We start from the raw sequence: 17,251 nt of genomic DNA, 5'->3' as shown, positions 1-17,251 counted from the left end.
GTGCTACAAACTTGGAGGATACAATAGGTTCCTCAGTGAGCCAAGGCAGTCCCAGAAGTCTTTCCCTAAATCGTGGTGAAACGCTATGTAACATGCAAGTTCCCACTTCAACCATGTGAGAGTCCAGCTCAGTGGCATTAAGTACATTCACACTGTTGTTCCACCATCACCACCGTCCACTTCCGGAACTTCTTCATCCCAAACTGAAACTCTGTACCCACGAATCAGTAACTCCCCACGTTCCCACCCCTTGCCCCTGTCATCACCATTCGACTTTCTCTATGAATTTGACTATTCCAGGTACCGCATAGAAGTGGAATCATGTAATACTTGTTCTTTTGTGTCTGGCTTACTTCACTTAGCATAATGTCTTCAAGATACATGCATGTTGTACCCTGTGTCAGAGCTGCCTTCCTTTTTAACACTGAACAGTATTCTGTTATATGGATATAGCACAATTGTTTATCCATTCACAGGCTGCTGAATTTTGGGGTCATCTCCCCCTTTGGCAATCCTAAGTAATGCCAGATGAGCATGGCTGTGCAAACCAGGAGTCCTCTTAAAGCCGTATCTTGGCCTTGTTTAGCATTCCCTTGGCTCTGCTCTGAGCCATTTATCCAAGTGAAAACTGTGATGAATGAAGCTCCATTGACACGCCCAACATGATATCAACCCTACATGACTTGGTAAAGTAACCAGCAACACGAAACACAGTGCTCAGACTGCACCAGCGGTTTTAACCTTACAATGTGGTCTGCCTAGCAACGACCAAAAATGTGATGCACAAAGGTGAAATCAGTAAAGGTTGCTTGCAGGTCATGCGGTCTGTCCACTTCTCTGTCTACTCTGTATCTTATCCTGGAATCACACTGGACCTCACCTGCCAGCCGGGGATGCTGCACGAGACAGCCTCGCCCAGGACGTGAACTTATGCATCTCTCAGTGCTGTCTGTTTGACATGAAGCACTAGGAAAAGTGGTACGAGATCCGGAACTTGCCGCAAACCAGTATGTTGTTTTTCTTATGAACAAGGAGAATAATGATTGTGTTTCCTTTTTAACTCTGGCTGCCAGGAAACTCAGGATCAAATTTATGATTCCACTAGAGCAACTGCGTAGGCCCACGGTCTGCCTCTCCGGGGTCTCTACCTCCTAAACTCGTTTTCTTATCCCTGATCTTGAGGATTTACCTTTTATAGAGAGATGTAGAACTTTGTTTTATGTCTTTCTTGTAAATTGCCTAAAATCCCCTGGCAATGGAGGAGCGGGGAGAAATGGAGGGAAGGGATGAAAGGCAGGCAGGTTTCATATCTGTAAATGAGGAGGCTGGAGGCCAGGGAGACAGAGGCCCAGCAAAGCAAACAGAGGCAGACTGCCCCTCACTGGGCACAGCACAGGGTTCTGTTCACGGCCTATGCGAAGCCTTTCCAGACGCCACCACAATGGCATTGAGCAAATATGTTCTGATGACAATTGTCCTCAAAAACAAAAACACCCAAAAGTCACAGGGGAGGATAAATACAGAATTTTCAGGAGGCTAACCCCAGTCCTGGTTTTCCTGGGAAACCAACCCTTGTGAGATTGTTTCCAGGTTCGGGTGGAAATTCTGCTCTCAACCACCAGGGGGAGGTGCAGGACAAGCTGAGCACCGGCTCTCCCAGCGCAGCCAAAGCTGCTGGTGCCCACGGTGGCAAGCTTGTTAGCCTCCTTCTTCCCACCCTGAGGTTGCAAGCTGCTATTGACTGAATCAAAGCATTCGATTCAAGGCCACCTTTATTAAAACAAGCTGGGCTGCTAAACACAACTTTTTAGGGTGTGGAGGCCCCTGGCTCTGGGCCGCACCGCTTGCTAGCTGTGAGACCTCGGGGAAACACCGTCTGTTTGCTCGCGGGTTAAATGGTGAGCTTACCTACCCCATGGGGTCGTTCTGAGGCTGAAATGGAGCTGTGTATGGGAAAACCCTCAGCCATTACAGGTGCTTAGTAGAAGTGTATTTATTACTGCGTAAAGTTTTAGTGCATTCCACTTGTCCCAGGCAACACTAATGGCCTTGTGCTGCCCCCGGCTGCCTGTGGTCCAATGGCAGCTAAGCCACATCCTTCCCTAGTGGCTATGGAATGCCAGATTGGCCCCTAAGGAGATATTCAAAGAGGAGACTGTTCCAGGCAAGAGGTTGCTGGGGTCCCCTTATCTCTGCCAGCCTGGGACACACAACAGCCAGTCAGACCCCTCTGCCACCTACCCACTTGAGATTCCAAAGCTTCTCATGGAGAAGGAGGCTGGGCCTAGGTCCAGTCCCCTCACTCCACTTATACCCCAGCCCCACTGCCTCTGAGCCTGAGGGCTGGACCTGTCATAGGATCTTCCGAGAGGAAAAACTGGCCATGGGGACTCTCTGTTCCCTCCCCATGTCCCAGGATCAAGCATGGCTGTCTCCCACCCAGGCAAGCTGTCTGCTCACCATGCATAGCTTGCGACTCCTCAGGGCACCATGGAGAGACTTTCCTGGTCGGGGCCTCTCTCAGGGAGCTGTGCCTGGTGAGCGGCTCTGCGAGGGGCGGGGCTTCTGGCCGCCGGGGTCTCTCCTCACAGGGCTGTGCGCTGGAGGCCTCACGGCCCGGACAGTCTGGCTCTGCATCGGAGCTGGAAGGAGGAAGGAGAGGGTGGGTGAGCGGGGAGCCCTGCAGTTCACCTCACACCCCCACTGTGCCCTGCCCGTCACTGCCTCCAGCAGACCACGGTGCTCTGGGGCAGAGAGAGTGATTTCGTCACCTCCGTACCCCAACCCCGGCCTTAGGCTTGGTTATGGGCTGAACTGTGTCCCCCTAATTTCATATTAAGTCCTAACCCCTAGGACCTCAGAATGTGACTACATTTGGATATTGGGTCTTTAAGGAGGTTACTGAGTTAAAATGAGGTCGCTAGGATGGGCCCTAATCCAATATGGCTGGTGTCCTTACAGGAAGAGGAAATTTGGACAGGCAGAGAAGGAAAACATCGCATGAACACAAAGTCAGCGATCTACAAAGTGAGGAGAGGGGCCTGGAAAAGATCCTTCCCCCTCATGGCTGTCAGAAGGAACCAACCCTGCCAGCACCTTGATCTTGGACTCCCACCTCCCAGAACTATGAGAAAGCATGTCTCTGTTGTTTAAGCACCCAGTTGGTGGTGCTTTACGGACTAGCAAACAAACACCGGCGTGGATCCAAGCAGGAGAACAAAGCCCCATGAACCTACACTGATGTGCTTGCAGGACAGCTGGTCTACCTACCATCGGCCATCCCTGAGCATGACTCCTCAGCTCTCTGGGGCAGAACAAGCTTATCATTTAGGACCTGTCCTGAAACTTTAGGCATTTCAGCACTGCTTGTGTCCTGTGGGAATGGGTGGGAGAAAAGAGACGGCTACGGGGTTGGAGGGGGGAGTATTTAATCTGGGCCTTGATTGGGTAGGAATGGGTAGGAATGGGTAGGAATTCATGTGGCAGAGAAGTGGAAGAAATGTGTCCTCAGCAGCAGGGACGGCTTGGGAAGGCACAAACCAGTAGGGCTGTGACTCTTTACTCTGTGTATGTAAGTCCAGCATGCATCTTTCCACTGGATCACTGCTCCTTACCCATCTGTGTGCCCTGGTGGACTCTATCCATCACAGTGCCCAAGCCTGCCGGCCACGGCATCCCACGGCTCTTCACCGATGGGTCCCAGAGCTGGGCGTGCCATGCGAGTAGTACCCATCGGAGGTCTACCTTGAGATCTTGGGACATGGACATGGACTGATGGACATGGGCTGCGGCCCTCCGTAGCCAAGAGTTCCACATGTGGATATAGCCTCCCTGTGGATGGTTGTAAATTCGAAGTGCAGAGGGGCACCAGCAGAGAGTGGCTATTTGAGTTTCTAGCTCCAACCCTGCCTGGAGAGAGGACTACCCTTGGACTTCCCAGTCAGAGGAACTGAAGTATTTGCTTTGTTACTTAGGCTAGCGTTGGGTTTCTGCCTCTTACAATAGAGATGGTCCTAACAGAGGCCTAGAAGGCTGTGAGACCTGGGGCAGGGCCTCCTTCTCTGGGCCTTGCTCTTCATCTCAGTGACTGCTAAGGTGCTCCAAGGCAGTGGCGCTCATGCAGACGTGTATGTCTGAATTACCTGTGGGCTTTGCTAAAACATACGTTCCCAGGCCCCCCTTCCAGAGTCTGAAGGCTCCAGACCTCATGAACTAGCTATCTGCACGGCAGTATCCGTTTTCTCCTCTCACATTCTTCCCACACCTATTCCAGTCAGGTTTCCGATCCTCTTGTTGGAAAATCCAGAGGTCACTTCTCCAGCTCCTCCATTCTTATCTGAAACAGTGAACCACACCCTCCATCTTGAAACTTTTTTCTTCTATCAGCTTCCACAACCCAACCTCTCTTGGTTTCTCTCCTTCCTGTGGGTTTTGCCAGCATCTTCTCTGCTTGCCCATTGAATGTTCAAATGCCCTGGGGCCCTCATCCAGGCTCAGCTCTTCTTTATTAAGGAGAAGATAGCCTCCTCCTCCCCCCCCCCGCCCCCAAAGAGATATTCTTACCCCACAGGTGACTCGTCGGCTCCCTTTGCTTTCACAGCCTCTATATGCCACTGGCCCCCAAGTCACTGTCTCTAGTCCTGCCTCCCAGAAACTTCTCTGTTCTGTGTGCTTGACAACTGTGCAAAGACATCTGGTAGACATCTCAAACCCCACAGGTCCAGAAGAGAATTCTTGATTTTCTCTACAAACCTACACCTTCCCCAAAACCTTGTCCTCCTCAAGGCCACTCTAGAAATGACTGCTCCTTTCATGCAGTCACCTGGGTCAAAGTCTGGGAGTCACCCTTGGGCTCTCTCTCACCTTTATGCTCAGTTCATCAGTAAATCTCTTCTGCTCCCAAATTTGGTCCAAGTCCCTCGTCTCTTACCTGCCCTGCAGGCTCCCACCAGGCCTCCCTGCCTCTACCTCCACCCACCTCTGCCCCAACCAGTTTCCATTCTAACGCCCGCTGATCTTTGGAAATAAATAAGATGTCACTCCCTGACTTAAGAATTATCTAATGGCTTTCAATTAGATCTAGAATAAAGTTTAAACTCCTTGCCCTGTCTTACTCAGCCTTATTCCTGCCGTACTCTCTGCTTTAATATCTTGCTCTTCTTCCCCTCACTGTGTACCAGCCACGTTAGAAGACATCAGGTTCACACGTGCCCTGGGCTGATGCACTGGTGTTCCACTGCTTGGATGCCATTTTCTCAGTCTTCACATGGCTGTCCCTTCTTGTCAACAATTCTCAGCTAAAATGTCACCTCCAGGAGGCTGTGGTCTGTTCTTTGCAAAGAAGGCTTGCAATCTTTCCCCTCCTGGCGCCGCACCCTTTTTCAGTGGATCTTTGCAGCTCCTCCCATAATGGTGGAGCCAATTTCCCCACCCCTTGAATCCCGGCTGGCCTTGTGACCATTCAGACGTGATAGAAGAGCCAAGACCTCAGGAGACTCGGCATGATTGTGCTTTCTCACAGGACCATGTGAATAAGCATGGGCTGCTTGTTGGAGAATGAAAGACCCATGGCCCAGTAGCCTCCTGGCACCCCAGCTGACAGCTAGCCATGTTCTAGAGGCGGGACCCTGCTGGCCCAAACACACAGGAGCCCACTGAGACCAGAAGAACCGCAGGACTGAGCCTGACTGAAATTGCTGGCCCACAGAATCCACAGTGAGAATACGTGGTCGCTGTCGGGGTGCTGTTACTCAGCACGACTGTGAGAACAGATAACTGATACAAAGGCCTTTCCTGGCTACCCGATCAAAAGTAGCTGACTAGTCACCATCACAGACTCCTATTTTACTGTTATACCTGGACCATATGTGATATTTTTCCTCTTAACTATTTACTTGTTTGCTGACTGTCTACCCAGTTCGAATGAGAGCCCTGTGAGGGCAAAGCCTTTGTCTTGTGTTGGTCTCTGCTGTGTCCTCAGAGCCTAGTACGTACTGAGCAATTGGTGCCTCTTGCTAGCTGACCTCCTGAATGAATTCAGTGTCTGGGGGAGGCCTGGAGTCTGCACGCCTAATGACCACTCTAGGTGGTTTTGGTTTGGGCGGTAAGGATGGCATTCTGGGAAATATTCATCTAGGGCAGTGGGGTTTCACTTCTCACGCCTTCTCCTGTCTGCAGCCCAGCCTCCCCATCACCAGGCGTCGCCATCTTACATCTTACTGTGACAGTGACAGCCACCTGGCACCCCTCGCTGCAGCCTACATCACAACTGCCTTTTGGGGAGAAGTCAGTGGGGCCAGAGCCTGTCCCTTCTCTGAGAAAGCAGCAACTGCTAACACTTCCGGTGCTTGCTATGTGCCAAGCACTGTCTACATGTTCTAACATATATTAATTGTTAGATCCTTACAATTGTCCATGAGACAGGTGTTACCATTGTCCCCATTTTATGGATGACCACATGGAGGTACAGAGAGGTCATACGGTCAGTGAGTGGAGAGGAGACCAGTCCCTGAATGCTGTCACTCTTGTCCAGTCCCTCTTCTGTCCCCATCCTGCAGCAGCCTGAGCATACCTGCCGTCATCACTGGTGACCAGGACACACACAGCCATCATGTCTTGTCCAACTACATCCTCCCCAGGGCTGATCCTTACTGAGGTCCACTCCGAGGGCAGGAGAGAGGTGGCTTCACCTTCCACATCACTGGGCTCTGGCTCCAGAACACTCTTGGGCTTCTTGGGGGAGGTTGGCTCATCTGCTGGGAGGAGAAGAGGGTCTAGAGAGATGATGGGAATAAACAGGACCGGCAGGGTACCTGCTTCCCTTCCAGAAGCTTGCACAGGCTGCTGGGGGTGGGGGGTAGGTAGGGCAGCAGGCTTTGGGTCTACTTGGATACTCCAAGACTGACCTTCTCATCCTCTGTTCTTACCACTTAGCCTACCAGATGCACCAGGATTCAGAGCACCTCTGTGTACAGGGCATGAACACACACATCTCGTTTAATACCATAGAGGGTCCTAGAATGTTCACGAGGACCACCCAGGCCCACCAGCCTCTGGACTGCCATTGTCAAAATCACAATGTCCAACATACTGCTAAACCCGGTGGCAACTTCTCCATTCTTGTCTTAACACATCAGCAGCATTTGACCCGGAGGCTCATTCCCTCCTTCTAGAAATAGCTCTCCTCTCAGCTTCTAGGACAGCACAGCCTGGCTCCCTTCTCCTCACTGGCTACTCTCCTTTCCTTTTTGTTTCTGTGTTAGGTATACCTTTTCCCCCTGACCTGGTAACACTGGAAGGCCCCAGGACTGTCTTTGAATCTCTTCTCTTACTCATGCCCATGACAATCTCATCTCGTCTCCTGGCTTCAAAAAACCCTAGATAACAATGACTTACTCCTACATCTATATTTCCAACCTGGACATTTCCCCTGAATCTAGACGTCTCTATCCCACTGCTTCCTTGGCATCTCCACGTGGATGTCTAGCAGACACATCAAACTCATGTCCGAGTGGAGCTCTGCAGCCCCACCGCTCCCCGACCCTGCTTCCCCCACAGCCCTCCCCATCTCAGTAAATGGCGACCTTGGCCTTCCAGCTGCTCAAGTTAAATGCTTTCACGGCATCCTTGACTTCTCTTGTTCTTTCATTCTTCACTCAAGTTATCAGCCAATCCTGCTGGCTCCACCTTCAAAATAGGTCAGGAATCCAGTCACCTGTCATCACCTCCTCTGCTACCACCCTGGCCCCAGCCACCATGATTATGGAAACAGCTTCTGTGGGTCTCCCAGCTTTCCCTCTTGCCACACTTCCCCCCGCCCCCTGGTCTTCTTAACACAGCCACCCCAGTAACTGTTAAATATAAGTCAGACCATGCTCCCCTGCTGAACACCCTCCAGCGGCCCCCGTGACCTCATCTCCCACTATTGTCCCGTTGTCTGCTCTGACCATGTGACCACCTCGCTGTCTCCCGTCTCAGCCCCGTGGACCGCTCTTGTCTCTTCCTAGAAGACGTTATCCCTGGCCAGCTTCCCACAGGGCTCGCTCACTCACTACCTCAAGTCTTTGGCCAAATGGCACATTCTCCATGAGGACTACCCTGTCATCCTATTTTAACTGCAACCTGTGCCCTCAGCCCTCTCTGTTCCTCCTTATTTTTATTCATAACACATATCACCACCTTCTAACAAACGCCATAATTTTCCTCTTTTGTTACCTCTCTCCCATGACTAGAACATAAGCAGTGATTTGTGTCTGTTTCCTTTCTTGCTAGGATGGTACCTGGTAGGGAGTAGATGCTCGATGAACACCTGTTGAATGAATCAATGAATGAGTAAGCAAAACAGGCCGCCTGAGGCTCAGCTCCATTTTGGCTACAAACTAGCTGGGTGACCCCTTCTCTGGTCACAGTGGGCCAGGTGTCCCTTCTCCTTTCAAAGGCTGACCCCTCACGTGCACTTGGCTCCCTCCTCACCAACCCTCCTCCAAGGATCATTACCTCCTCTTCCCCATGCCACAGACTTCTATGTTTTCTATGACCTTCTCCATCAGCATTTGCAATTTGCTGAAGCCTCTCCCATTTTAAGAAAACCATTTTTAACCCAGTTCCCATGCCTGGCCCCTAGCCAACCCTTCTTCCTCTTCTCCCTCCTTCCCAGCCAATCATCTTGGAAGAGTTTGCTACGCTCACTTTCGTTACTTGTGCACCTTCTGTCACTCAACTCTTCAATCTCCTACAATCCTGCCTGTGTCTCCATGACTCCCAAGCCCCCGGTGGTCTCCTTATTGCTAAGTCCAATTCACAAGCTCTGGGGTCCTCCTGCAGCTGCTGCTGCCCTCACCCCTCCCTGCTCCGGCGACCCGGTTCTTTCGCTGCCTCCCTGGCTGCTCCATCTCAGGCATCCTGTCTCCGAGCCAACCCCTAAATGCTGGGCTCTTCACACCTCCACCTGCAGGAGGCTAGCTACTCCCTAATTATATTTACTATCTATGAAGATGACTCAAGACATTTTTATTTTTACGTGAAATGCCTCATGTTTTAAAAAATATCGTGTGGGGCGCCTGGGTGGCACAGCGGTTAAGCGTCTGCCTTCAGCTCAGGGCGTGATCCCGGTGTTATGGGATCGAGCCCCACATCAGGCTCCTCTGCTATGAGCCTGCTTCTTCCTCTCCCACTCCCCCTGCTTGTGTTCCCTCTCTCGCTGGCTGTCTCTATCTCTGTCGAATAAATTAAAAAAAAATTTAAAAAAAAATAAAAAATATCGTGTAGGTCAAACAAAACACATCTCTAGGCAGATGCGGCCAGTGGGTGGCCAGTTTGCCACTCCCGGCATACGTACTTCTGCACTGGTGCAGCTGTGCGTGGGAGGCACTGGGGGAACAGGTGTAACTGGATGCTATGTCGTAGTAGCTGTAATAATATAATAATAACAGCAGCAGCTTACTTTTATTGAGCACTTTTATGGAGAACTGTTTTAAGTGTTAAGCGCATAGTAAGTCTATTAAACTTCATAGAAACTTCTAGACAAGTATTATTATCCTCATTTTGCTGATGAAAAAACAGGTGCACAGAGAGATTGAGACATCAGTGGACAGGGATCCATCTATATGGCTGTGAGCAGAACAGACCCATGGATGCCAATGTGCATGACCTTTATTCTGGGAGTTTGGGCTGAATTATGTTCCTGTTTTTCACAGCCTCTGCATAACAGAGCTGTGTTTTTCTGTGACCTTGAAGTCCTTCCTACTAGGGGAGGTAGGGATGCTTCCTTGCCCAACTGCCATGGGACCTGGCTGTGACACTTGCTTTGCCCAGTGGAAACGAGTGACTGTGACGTGAGCAGTGGCTTCAAATGGCCTTGCTGTTTGGCTAATCCACCCACGCTCTTGCTAGTTTGCCATGAGAAGAGCTTGTCCCAGATGGCTGCTATCCCCACAGCCTAGGTCCCTGACTGTGGGCACATGGAGCATATCTGAAACCTTACCCAACTAACCCCATGGGAGCCCAGGCCACCCTTAGACCTGCAGCCCACAGCAGAGCTACTCAGCCAACCCCACAGACCCATGAGCCAGAAAAATAGATGCTACGAACCCCAGAAATTCGGGAGGCTTATCACACAGAATTACCGTAGCAAAGACCTGACTCTACACCTGGCTTACACCTGAGTACAGGTGTGTGTGCCTGAGCGGGGAGCACGGAGGCCTGTATAGTCAACAGATGCTGCTTGGCCTCCTCTGATCCAGGCCTGTGGTGGGGATTTGGAGATGAATCAGCCATGCTCCACCTTCAAGGGTCTCTTCCCGTCCCAGGGCGGACATGAGGCATATTCACAGATAGCTGCCTTCTCAGGCAGACCATCTAAAAGTAACGTGAGACAAAGCAGAAAGGCAGGGAGATCTGACTTCTGTACAATGAACACTTCAGGTGGAAGGCACCATTTTAGTGGGTAAAGGATGAGTAGGATCTGGACAGAAGAGGGAGAGATGGTGCTCCATGGGAGGGACCCCTGGGAGCCACAGCAGTGAGGGAGAGCCCTGCCAGCTGCATGGGAGCAGAAACCATGTCTGTGTGGCTGGGGGGCAGGAGAGTATACAAAAGAAGCCAGTGGAACATCATTTCATTGACATGGAACCAGGAAGGGCCCTGAAAGGCAAGGTGAAGAGTGGCACTCTTCCCTCCAAGAGCAACCCCTGAAAGTCTGGAGGCTGAGAACTGGCATCATCAGAGTGGCCTCATAGAAGGATCGCTCTGGTTGCTGAGTGGAAGGCGGACTGGAGGACCCACGAGGAGGGGACGGGGAGACCAGGGAAAGGGCCATGACAACCCAGAGGAGAACTAGAGGCTGAGCACACGCGGCCGGTAGAGGGGGCGAGGCTGGCGAGAGCAGCTGATGGGACAGGGCGGCTGCAGGCAGCAGAGGTGAGCTGTGCCGGGCTGGGGTGGCACCACCTCGGGGACCAGCCCAAACCTTCGAGGGACACCCGGGGGTCTGCTTGTATCCTCCCTCCTCCTAGAGAGTTTTGACCTGGCCAGCAGGGTCGAGGGGTGCAACGGGATAAGGGCTCAGGCTGGTGGCACGGTGGGAGCGGTGGACGGGGCTGACCGATGAGCCCTCGGGACAGTGGGGTCTCTCACTGTGGAGCCCAGATATCAGTGGAGGGGTTGGGGGTGGGGGGAGGTAGAGACTTGGAAAAAAAAGAAGCTGGGGCTTTCTCTGACCAACACCTCATCCAGGGTAAAAGCCCCAAAGACAGACATCCTCGTCCCCTTTCTTCTCCCCCCAAGGCTTGGGCCAAAGGCTACAGCGGGGTCTCCGGGGTTCAGTGCTATGCCAGGGAGGAAATCCCTCCTCTCAAGCTTCTACTTCCAGACCCCTCTCTCATTCCCCGGGGACTCCTGTCTGCATGCACAGACCAGTAGCCCCAGTACGAGCGATGGGAGTAGTCCCAAGGCAACAACGAAAGCAACACCAACTCATCATCGAGGCCTTTATCCATGTTCATCGTCTCTCACATCCCGAGAGCCTGAAAGGACAGTATTGTCATATTCACTGCATGAGTGCGAGAACGTGGCGCCAGGAGAAAAACTTAGCCTGGCCCCACAGTGAGTCAGATGGATTGGCCGCCGTGGGGACACATAGCGGCTGTGTCAGTGGCCAGCCCCAGGGGAGGGGCCAGGTGTGCTCACCTGCCCTGCCTCCCCCAGGCCTGTCTGCAACCTGCCGGAGATTTTGCCTGAAGTTCTCTATTCCCACAGGGAGAGCCAGGGCTACAGCGGGGCGGGGGGCCGCCAGGGGAGGGGGTGTACAGGGTGGGAGGGAGAATGATCCAGCAGCTCCCTCGGAGATGAGCATTTCAGTCCCTCCCATGCTCCCTGGTGAAAGAGGGTACTCCAGAGGCAGAGCCGGGCAGTGTCTGTCCTCACACGACCCCCAGCAGCCAAGACCCAAGGCCTTTTCCTGCCAGACCCCTGCTACCGTGACAGTGTGAGGACCCTTGCCCTCGTTCTGCTACTGAAATTGTTTCTGTTTTCTCTCCAAGTCTGGAGACCCTTCCACTTTACCCCAGAACCCCGGGAGACAACAAAGTGATATATTCTCCTGTGTATCGTTATTAAGTCCACTTTACAGATTAGGAAACTGAGGCTCATTTGTCCAAGGTCACACAGCTCCTAACTGCCAGAACTACTTCTGGCTCTCGGCTTGGAAAAACTCCCTCTGCTGTCTTGCCTGCTGTTAAAGAGCCATGAAACTAAGTCTATCAGGATCCATTCAGGAGAACAGAACACAAGCCAGAAAGTTCCACAGAGGAAAGTTACTAGAGGAAACTCGCGATGATGGTGTTGGATGAACCGAAAAGCCAAGTGCGGATCAGGAGACAGCCCAGAGATGAGCCAGAGCAGGAAGCCGCTGGCTGAAGCAATGGCAGGAGGGGCCGGTGAGTCCAGACGCCAGGGCCGCCAGGCAAGAGTGGGTACCATGGGGAAGACCCAGCCACTGCGCGGGACGCAGAGAGTTGGAGGGATACCCTGGCTTCTCCCTCGATCCCACCCTCCACCCTCCCACCAGTGCACCCAACAGTCAGACTGAACAGGAACCAGATGCAAGGGAGCCTGGGAAATGTAGTTTGCAGGGATTATACTTTACTCCAGAGCAGAGCAGGGGGAGGGCAGGGAGGGTATCTAACAGCAAACAGCCAAATGTCCAGGATACCAAGCATAGAGCGGTCTCCCCACCCCCTTGCAAGGTGGACAGTGACGCTCGAGGGGACACTGACAAGCCCCCAGTAGGATGGGAAAGAGTCTTGGGAAGGGGCCTGTGTCAGGGCTTCCCTCCACTCACTGCCAGGGGATGGCACAGTTGTCTATGCCACTACCAAGGTCCTGCACGGCGCGTGGCCCTTTCAAAGACAAAGGTACAGGTGCGTAATGGCTGCAGCTGCCATCCTGGGGCTTCTGAGAGTGACACCCCCAGGTGAACTGCCAGGAATGCCCGTTTCCAAGGGTCTTCGGGGAATGAGGAAATTGATGGGGAGCCCTGGGCCTCAGGTGTGGCTGTCCCGCGCTCCTGTACTCTTGCCAGGCACCCCAGGCTGAGAGTGTGAGCCTGTTTGTGTGCAGACGTGTGTACTCACAGGCCCACCCTCCGCTGCCCTGAACCAGGGTAAGAAGCACCACTCCAAGGGCCCTGCGGAACCCAGCTCAGGTAAAGGAAAAGCCAACTGGGGGCTGGGGCTCAGCCTTCCCCAGCTACAGGCCCCTCCCTCATGGCCTCAGCAGGGGTCTCCGACTTTGGGCACAGCCAGGACCTACATTCCGGTTTCTCTGAACGAGGTTGGGGGTGGAGAACTCTAAGTTTTTGGGTAGGAACCCCAACAGCAACCCAGGGAAGCAGGAAGGGAAGTAGTCTTGGGGCTCCCAGTCCTTTGCTCCTACACACACCCCATGGCTGGGGCAGCTGGTCATCCCAGAGCCGAGCAGACCTCTGCTCACAGAGTAGATGGGAATGGCAGGCACTGCTGCAGGGCCCTGATGAAGTCCTCACGGCCAGGGGATGCACCAGGCCTGGATGGGCCTCATGCAGGTGGCAGCGGGAGGCGAGAGACCTGAGCTTCTAGACACTTCTAGGCCCCCCAAGATTGAGAGGTTGGCTTATTTGTCTGGGTGGTGGTGGGATTACCCCTGCTTCCTCAATCCCCCTGCTGCCTGCCCTCTCGTGGTCTCAGTTAGAGACACTGGCAGGAGGACTAGACTCAGGAGGTCAAAGGCAAGTTAAGCCAACCACGTGCCATGGCGTGCCATGGCGGCAGAGCCTTCCCCACCCCACCTCTTGTCTCAAGCCTGCCACCTGGATTCCTGTGTCAGGACACCAGGCGTGGGAGAGAATGCGTGTGAGCCCGTGGCCGGGGCCTTGACACTCAGGGGGATTCCACTGGAACTACTCTCTGCGGTCAGCCTCAGGCCTGCTCCCACGGGCCACCCAGGTCTACAAGAGACGCTGTGTGAGGGTCGCGCCCCTTGGAAGTCAAAATGCAAGTGAAATTGAGACTCCCCTCTCCCAATCAATCAAAGGGCTCTGTGGAGGCAGCAGGACACACAATATCAACTTCTCCTCCAGGTTCTCCTTTTGGAGCCATGAACTGATGCCAGCAACCTTCCCAAGCCCAAGACAGGCTCCACCGTCTGGGGCCCGGGTCAGAAGTCAGGGTCGTTATTTAGTCTATGAATGCTTATTGAGGGTCCCCTCAACAGACATTGACCGCAGCTGGGACACAGCAGATGAGAGAGAGCGGGAAGACAGCAGGTCAGAATAACAGGTCAGACCATCCAGAGCTGTCGGAGTCCACTGGGAAGCTGTTGGAAAGTTCTGAGCAGAGGACAGATCTAAGATCTGAAAGGATTACTCTAGCTGTTGTGTTGCAAATGGGTTGAGTGGAGCAAGGTAGCACCGGGGCCCACACAGGAGGCCACTGCAGTAATTCCAGAAGACAGGATGGTGGCTGAGGCCTGGGTGGTAGTGTGGGGGCAGTGACAAGTGGACAGGTTCTAGCTGCTGGGATTCACTGATGGACTGGGTGTGGGGCCAAGAGAAAGAGTCATCAAGAACGACTCCAAGGCTTTGGGCTGAGCAGTGGGAAGGATGGAATTGCTGTCTCCAGGGACTGTGAAGGCCAAGGGTAGAGTCTGTTTCAGGGGAAGATTAGGAGCCGGAGGTAGGTGGATATTTAGGTTGGAGACTCTTGGCAGAATCTAAGTGGAGTTGTCAAGTAGGCAGCCAGAGACAGAGCTAGAGCCCCCCTCCCTCCTTGCTGAGACTCAGGAACTCACTAAACCAAACCAAAGTCTTGCTGGCAGGTGGCAGGAGGAAAGCAGGACCCACAGCAGAGGCTGGGCTGTCTGAAGGGAGGTGACCAGTTACCTTCAAGAGGACCGGGAGATCAGAAAAGGAGAAAAAAAGGGATGGTGCCACCCAATGTGAGTTGAGACCTCTTGTAGTGGCCAAGAGGCCAACCTAAAGATGTCCTGTCGGGCACGCTGAGCTCCAGCTGATCTAGAATGATCTAGAATGCCCACAAAAGTCTTCCCTACTGCGCAAAACCAGGAAGGTGCCATCTAGAGTTCAGCAAGAGAGTTCCTGCTGCCCTGAGAGCCCTAACAGGCATGTTCCCGGATTCTACCGCCACAAAACCTTAAGTCAGAGGCATCCGTTTCTAGAAGGGACTTGCCCAAGGCCACTGAGTCCACACAGTGCCGGAGTCAAAGCCGGGTCTCTGGCCAGGTCCAGGGCCTTCCCCTGTGCCAAGGCTCCCCTGAGAGCAGCGTCCGACTCCCGGCCGGGGCCTGTTGTCTCTCCGTTCCTTTACAACTGAAGACGCTGCTCGAGACCACCCCCCAGCACCAGACAACTCCTTTAACGTCAAGGTGCCCCTCAAGGTGGCCACGAGGAGGTGAAGAGCTAACGAGGTCCCGCACACGAGGGGCTTGGCCCCATGCCCAGCATGGGGGGAACACTTCATCAAGGACAGCCGGCCCCAGAGCAGTCAGCAGTAGTCACTTCTTTTCCTTATTTCAGGGATTAAAGAAAAAGCTGTAAAAGTGAACGAGTTCACGGACATAAAGGAGAACAGCCCACCCACTCTGCCTGACCCACTTACTCTACTTAATATTCAGGGTGCACGGAGATTGGTCTCTCTGGCTGGACTATTTCTTTAGGATGAGTTCCCTGGGGTAAAATTACTGCCCCGAGAGGTCAGAGCCCTTTAATGGGTCTTCATAATTGTTGCCATATTGCTTTCCAGAAAAGATTGTCCCCATTTACTTTTTACTCAAGACTCTTTTTTCTTACAATCTATTTTGCTTTTTCTTTACTAATTCAGTATGTAGGAGATAATGAATTTACATTCCTTCGAATGTAATTGCTATAAATGTTCGCTTTTTCTTGTTTAATTTGCTTGAGGGAGAACTGTCTATTCCTAGCCTTTGCACATTTATCATTGGTCTTTACTCAACAAACACGAGCGGATCACCGATGCCGCCAGGTGCCTGGGAACACCTCCTCTGCACAAACTGTTTCAGGCCAGAGCAATGAACTTCTTTGTTATTGCATCTAATTCACATTTCCCCCCGTCTGGCTGCCTACTGAATATTTTCATTTGTACTGTAATACATTAAGTTTTTAAATGTACATTGTCAGATTGGCATAATGTGAACGCCCACGTATTTTTTTTCTGTCAGAGGTTTTAAAGCTTAGAAAGTTACCACCCCACGATCTAATCTATGATCTAATCCACAGTTGATTCTATTTAATCTTTAATTCCATTATGCTACTTTTTATAGTCTTTAATCCACTATTTCTGGATTAAAGAATATTCTACTAAACACTTACGTAGAAGGTGACATGCAAAACAACAACAAAAAAACCCACCCCAAACAAACAACAACTCACTTCAAATAGGTACAGGAAAGCCCACCTCAGCAAAAGTTAATTAAGCTGCTTTACTGGAGGGCCCCTCAGAGACTCTGACCGTGCCAGCACGCCTTGCGGGTCTCCAAGGTTGGGAGGACCAGCATGATTTCTATCAAGCACTTCTCAAACTTTGTGCCCATGGAGGTTCTCGTGCGCAAAGCCCCTCTTGGACTGGGGTTCCCTTGCTATGCTTTGGGAAATGTTGCCTTAATACCAACTTCAAATCAGAACATCAAAACCAAATTATAAGCTCCATGGCAATGAGGACTTTTCGTCTATTTTACCCCCTGCTATATTCCCAGCGCACCACAGACACTCAGTAAATATTAGTTAAACAAAGGAGTGTATGTGCAAATAAATCAAATCCAGTGCACAACACCAAGATACATATGTTCCGAGACACAGGGAGGGGCAGGGACTTTGTGTGGTTCACTGCTACGTCTTTAGGACCTGGAATATGTCTAGGGTATGGTGTGTGTTCAACAAATACTTGAACAGAGGAATAAATAAAGGAATGAATCACTTGTGCAACCTAGCTCCTGACTTCAGTCCCTCACACCCTTCCTTTTATGGAAGGGAAAGAATATCTCACCTGGGTAAGAGTACACGACCCTAGGCAGCTCGGAAAGCAGTCCCAGGAGCCGGCACCTGAGCTCAAAGGCCCAGGGCCCCAGAAACGCCCCTCGGGGGAGGCTCATCCCAGTGCCAGAAGCCCAGCTACATCCAGCCTGGTGAGGGCAGCCACCCCAACCCAGGGAAGTTGAGGACCAGACTTCCTTGGCACCGCCC

At 52.3% G+C, this 17,251-nt stretch overlaps 1 protein-coding gene across 8 annotated transcripts in view; it reads right to left on the bottom strand.

The window, feature by feature from the left end:
- MICAL2 (microtubule associated monooxygenase, calponin and LIM domain containing 2) overlaps window positions 1-17,251 on the bottom strand; it is a 177,956-nt gene that overhangs the window by 23,183 nt on the left and 137,522 nt on the right. For all 8 annotated transcript variants that reach the window (XM_034645367.1, XM_034645368.1, XM_034645369.1 and 5 more), the window contains 2 exons: window positions 6,572-6,755; window positions 2,461-2,642 (listed from right to left, as the gene is read on the bottom strand). In XM_034645367.1, coding sequence (XP_034501258.1) covers window positions 2,461-2,642; window positions 6,572-6,755 — 366 coding nt within the window. The remainder of the gene's footprint in view (window positions 1-2,460; window positions 2,643-6,571; window positions 6,756-17,251) is intronic.

Source organism: Ailuropoda melanoleuca, chromosome 16 (genome assembly GCF_002007445.2).
Source record: "Ailuropoda melanoleuca isolate Jingjing chromosome 16, ASM200744v2, whole genome shotgun sequence".
Lineage (NCBI taxonomy): Eukaryota > Metazoa > Chordata > Mammalia > Carnivora > Ursidae > Ailuropoda > Ailuropoda melanoleuca.
This window is presented reverse-complemented; position numbering and strand designations above follow the sequence as displayed.